At 35.4% G+C, this 5,808-nt stretch overlaps 1 protein-coding gene across 7 annotated transcripts; it reads right to left on the reverse strand.

Annotated features, from left to right (window-relative positions):
- Positions 1-959: 959 nt before the first annotated feature.
- LOC101209524 (F-box protein SKIP23) lies at positions 960-5,808 on the reverse strand. Of its 7 annotated transcripts, none has more exons than XR_004217757.1 (3): positions 4,457-5,808; positions 3,186-3,319; positions 960-1,374 (listed from the first exon to the last, which is right to left on the reverse strand). XR_004217757.1 is itself a non-coding variant. In XM_011658631.2 (2 exons), the coding sequence occupies exons 1-2, from the start codon at positions 5,640-5,642 to the stop codon at positions 1,367-1,369; spliced, it is 1,194 nt and encodes a 397-aa protein (XP_011656933.1). In that variant the 5' UTR covers positions 5,643-5,808; the 3' UTR covers positions 960-1,366. The 7 variants fall into 7 exon arrangements, 3 of the variants coding, with proteins under 3 accessions (XP_011656933.1, XP_031743914.1, XP_031743915.1); XR_969738.2 differs by lacking the exons at positions 960-1,374; positions 3,186-3,319 and adding exons at positions 3,546-4,116; positions 4,247-4,320; XR_004217758.1 differs by lacking the exons at positions 960-1,374; positions 3,186-3,319 and adding exons at positions 3,546-4,116; positions 4,240-4,320.

Consider the following 5,808-nt stretch of genomic DNA (forward strand, 5'->3'; position numbering starts at 1 on the left):
TATTTTTAAAAACGAAAGAAAAGATTTCTTAAATTGGGGCTCCTCCATATTTTGTTTTCGTTGGCTACTTTTATTTAAGTTCTTGAAGATAATAAGCTTGCTAACGATGGATGCCTTGCCTTCATGATCTCTCAGTGGGACCTGAGCTATATTCTTCTCCTTTTCAATTTATATTTTAATTTTGAAAATCTATTATCTTTTTTAATTAAAATGTAGTTAGTCTCTCTTTATTATTTTACAACCATGGCCTTCACAAAACTAATACCACCACGACTTTACTATTTCATCCATTAATTACTTCCACAATTGTTAGATATATACACTGGTTATTGAATTTTCAGTTTCATTCCCTATGCAAATTTTCGTAAATCAAAACTACTTTCATTCTCACTTACGAAGATCATAGTTTAACAATAATTAACACATACTCTTTTTTTTTGTACTAAAAAAACATTTCTAACCTATAGGTTATTATTTGTTTATCAATTAGTTGGTCATGAAAAAGCCATTCAATTACACTAGTATCTTTTGCTTCTTTTCATAATTTGACACTTCATCAAATGAGGAATTAGATTTATTATGCAAGTCTTATGTTATTCTTAAACACTACCATCATACTAATCAATTAGAACGTATTTAGATTATCTATAGAAAAAATGTGTTTTCTTTAATATGCTTTCTTTAAACACTTATATATTTGGTTAAATCGTTTTATAAATATTTGTATACATAATTTTGCTTAAAAACCTATTTTCTCATAATTTGGTTCTAGTGTTTTCTTTAAAATGAATTATTTTTCAATCTCACTTTTTAAAAATGCATTTTGAAAAGTTACGGAACACCTTAAATTTTTTTTAAATGATTTTTTTTCAAATTTACCTTAGTCAATATCAATGAATGAAAGTAGTAGTCCTAGAAAATTTCCCTACTACCAGTAAGGGAATTCAGAGAATGGTCGATCACGTATTGAAGTTTTGATTGTGGTGAAAGGCTCAATTACAATTACCATATGATGGCATAGGTTTTTCTAAAAAAAAATAGGTTGAAGATTCAATTTGTCTTGTACAAGCAAAGGGAATTTACAGGCCCATGATTAAGATCCTCTATCCACATCCATGGAAGTTTAGCAAGAGCAGCAACATTAGAAACTTCAAAGCAATTGTATTCAAATTAATGATAGTAGTGCTTTATTTATACACAATCACCTTTAAACTGTTGAGTTTCAACTTCAGGTGAAAGATGGAATTGAATATGACAATTGACAACCATGCCACAGGTTCAAGCCACATCAGGGTTGTAGTGGAGGTTCAGCACGACAACCGGAAAAGGAATATATATTCTCCATTTTCACACCATTGACAAGACATCAGGCACCTGTTGTATTCCACCATAATAACATTTCAGATAATATTCAAGTATGTACGAATGGAGCATGTCTAGGAGGTGATTTTGAAATCATTTTTGTGATGTTCTCACTTTCCAGTAATTTTATTTTGATGGTATTAAAATTGCAATTAAAAGTGTAAAACAAAACATTAAATTGATTTTCATATTCAATCATTTCACTATCGCTCTCAAACATGTTTCAAGTATAATTTTCAAGTATAATGTGATAATTGCATCTTGTAGGCTATTACCACTAGCTTTGACAATACTTTAGAAATAGGACCAAACTTTACTTGTTTGGTTAGTACCAATATCAAGATGAAACTAGAATTGAAAATGATTTATCCTATTTTAGGTACAAAGAATTATAACCCTCTTGGGGCATCGTAGTTTCTTCTGGACTTTGCTCTGAAAAAATAAGAATTTGATTTCTCATTTATGATCCGAAAAGAGTTCAAATTAAATAGGCAGGAGATATTTTGATAACAACAAAGCTTGTCCTGTTTTCCCCCTTTCCACTGAAATGAAATGATGCAAAATCTCTTTAGAACTCAAGGATACAATTGTACAACCTAAAGAATATATTCGGTTCAGGTAAGGTCATAAAAAGATGCAAAAACTCCATTATAAACCAGCGAAAAGATCACTATATTTCAAGAGAGGAGGTGATTTCTACACCTCTTCAGTTAGAACATTTCAACGCTGATAAATTTTTCTAAGTAAACATAACTCGGCTAGTTAAGAGATTATATTTTTTACTAAAAGATTAAAGGTTAAATCCTCCGGTTACATATTGAACTCAAACACCGGTAAATCTCTCACTATTTAGCTCTCATAAAACAAATTGGTCGATGAAGTTTCTAAAATGAGGTATTCTTAAACCTTGTATTTTACATGTATTATCATTGTGCTTGAACTCTAAAACCCAGGTTTTGCCCCCAAAATATTAACCTTTTAATTTCAGAAAAGCAATTCCAGTCATTATATCTTGAAGAAACCTCATGGAAAGGAATTTTTTGCCTAACACATGTCATATTATCTTTCTTTGTTAAAAGGTTCAAGAAAGCCAGCCGGACGTTTAGAGACATAAACTAAAGGTTTTACTTAAGAATGTGGATGTGATATGGTTGGGTAAAATAAAAAATAGAAACTTTGTTGTCATTTAAATGTGGGTTGCATTGAATACAAAGTGTTAGACGATGGAACTAGCCTCATTAGCCAAGTGGTGTTGTAGATTTCAAAAGGATGAGCAAAGAGCAAATCAATGAGGGTGCTTTCATAATCAAGAGGAAAATAGAAGGTCCAGTTCAGGCTAGGAAGTATAATCTAATCAAAAGGTATTTGCCAGCCCCAAGAGGCAGCCTGTTAACTATGGGCCATGGTTTTTGAGTAAGACCTACTATTCATGAGGAAAACTCTTGACCTGAGTTTGGGCCTTGAGGCAATCGCGGCCATAGAAAAGGGAAAGGGATAGATTTAGATTTAAGAAAGCACATATAGGTGGAAGTGTGTACGTGTACCCTTAAGCCCAAATCACTGACAGCCAAGAAATTTGTTGATATGAAAGAAAGACTTGTTTACCAGGTATGGAACAACAAAGTGAGTCTAGAATCCTTCCTTTAATAGACCTTTAGTACCAAGAATCAGATTAATAGATGAAGCCAAAGGAAGCCTTACAAAAGGGTCATCAGGAAATAATCAGTCAGATAGTAAAACGTGCTACATTGATAATAGTGGCAATAGGATGTGCTATACAAAATCAATGGACGTACTCTTGACATGAAAAATAATCAACCCACCATCCAAACATTGCAGTCAAGCCGCAATTAGCATTCCTTGGGCAAAACTATTTCGAGGACCAAGACCATGTTCTCTCAGAAAGTCCTTGGAATTTTTTTTTTTTTGGTCGTTTTCAACCGGATTGCAATTGCCCCTGAAAGAGTGAGGAGATCTTTATTGCAGCTATTGTGGAGTATTTGGTTAGAAATAAATAAAAGATTACTTTTGGATTTATACAAAGATACAATGAAATCAGAACAGAACGGTATACTTGTTTTCTTTTTCTTTCTTTGATAGAAAACCTATATATTCTCGTTAGAGAATGAAATACACATCTCCAAATGGGCTTCGAGAAAACACGCCAATTTTGAGAAATCAAAGAGGGAGAAAAAGTACAGAGCTCCATTTCTTTCAGACCAAACGTTCCCGAAGCAACTCTTAACAATGTTAGCTCAAAGTAAAGGTTTCTTTCTGAAGCAGACACCATCAAGAAGAAAGAACATGTCTTGAATTGAATCTAGTTAGGAAAAATAAAGCAAACACCAAAGGTGTTGAGAAGATTCCACAACATTCCATCACAAACTGACCATCAATGAATAAGTGCCTATAAATTTAGAACTCATACAGAGAACACAGAAGCATCCAGAAAACCACTTTGACCATCTTATAGAACTTAGCTGAAGGAATGACCCCCTTGATCCAACACACAGTTGAAGGGCGCATTTCCCATTTCCCACCCAGCCCCCTCCTCCATCTACACCTATTGAAGGGCCTATAGACAGTGTAATTCAAATATATAATTTGGTCATATTTCTTCTTTTGACATCCATTTCAATTTAGTTAATCATTCACTTCTCACCGTAGAGGGGAAATTCTGGTCATTGCTCATTTTTCCTTTCTATTTTTCTTCATCAACTACTTTTTCACTCATACAAAAGTTCACCAAACGTCCTAGATATTCAAAACGAAAATCAGATCAGTGGTCATATTGTTCAATATATTGAGATACTCTACAAAGCCAAGCTACCAGATTAATATTGAGTACAACAAATTGTGTGGTATGAGGATTTGAACCTCCAACCTCAAGGGAAGTGTCCAAGGTCAATTGCTTTTGAGCTATGCTTATGTTGACCAAACTAGCAGCTTAATCACTCACTGGAAATCATTATGAAAGACGCAAAGATGCAATGTCTCAGTAGGAAAGGGGAAAAGCAAAATACATTCATTAAACAAAATACAAGAAAAAGGTCGCAATGAATGAAACGAGACAGTACATAAAAACGCAACAAACCTTCAGAATGAATACTGCTTCCTCCTGACGTTGATGTGATCCAACTTGGGGGCGGCCAGAACAATCTTGAATACATAGGAGAATCAGATAAAGGTGATATGGTTCCAAACTCCAAGTCAAATATAGCAATGTCACTACCCTTAAACACATCATCTTCATCCACATTGGGGCAGAGGAAACCATCAGTAAAGAATATGCAATTTCCTTTACAACCAGATACCCCTGAAGCGGATGCAGAAAACGAGCAATTTTCCCCCAAGAATAGCATTGTGTTACCCAAGTCACAGACCACAGTCCATTTCTTACTTCCATTACGGTGCAGCTTAAACACCTTAAACCCAACTGTTTTTTCATGTAGAACACCTTCAGTAGGTTCACCATCCAAACCAAAGCCCTCTTCAGAGTCTACTGTTAAATACATATCAACCAACAATAATTCCCCATTGCATTCCATCAAAATCTTCTTATCGCCACCAAATACAGGTTCAGCAATCAAAGTGACCTTATGTTGAGATTCCACCAGGAAGGTGGCCCCAGAATTATCAACAGCATAAAACTCCCCATTAAACAAAATAACATCATCATAAGGTAATGCAGTGTGATGAATCGTACTCCACTGCCCATCCTCCGATTTAAACATAGCTAATTTTCCAGAAACATGAATAGTAACCAAAACGAATTGACTACCATCGTAATTCAAACACTTGTAAGCGATCTTCTCCCTATACAAGTCGCCAGCATCGCCAGGGCGATGACGCACAGGCCAAAAATTAAGGTAGTGCAGTACATATTCCTGACAAAGCTCTAAAACCGGAAAATTCAACAAGTTTAGTACCTTGGGGAAATTTTTAGGCAAGGGCTTGAAGTAAGATTTAGAGAGGGGGTTTGATATTTTGATCATTCCGCAGGCATCTTCTTCGACCTTGATCAACCAGCCGTCTGAGTGATCCATGGGAGAGCCAACACGGAAAATGGAGCGCTTGGTGAGATTGAAACCCCAAGTGGGATCTGATATGCCGTGATTTGGAAGAAATGGGAATCGAACAGGTAATGTATGGCGTTTAGGGGAGACAACAGATCTCCACGAGGAACATACGGATCGAAAACGCATGGTGTCGAAAGGATTTTGGAGACGTTGGGAAATGAGGTAGAGGAGATCCTTGGGGAGATGAGACCATTCAGCCATGGATGATTTGAATAGTTTGGAAACTCAGATAGCAAAATGACCGATTGAAGAAAAGAAGGCTTCAGTACGGTGGCGAAACCACATTTATAGGTTTTTGCCCTGCGGATGACGATTTTACGAGTATTTCTCGACACCAAACTAATGGGTTTTTTTAGAGCCATCAAAA

Source organism: Cucumis sativus, chromosome 6, assembly GCF_000004075.3.
Source record: "Cucumis sativus cultivar 9930 chromosome 6, Cucumber_9930_V3, whole genome shotgun sequence".
Taxonomy (NCBI): domain Eukaryota; kingdom Viridiplantae; phylum Streptophyta; class Magnoliopsida; order Cucurbitales; family Cucurbitaceae; genus Cucumis; species Cucumis sativus.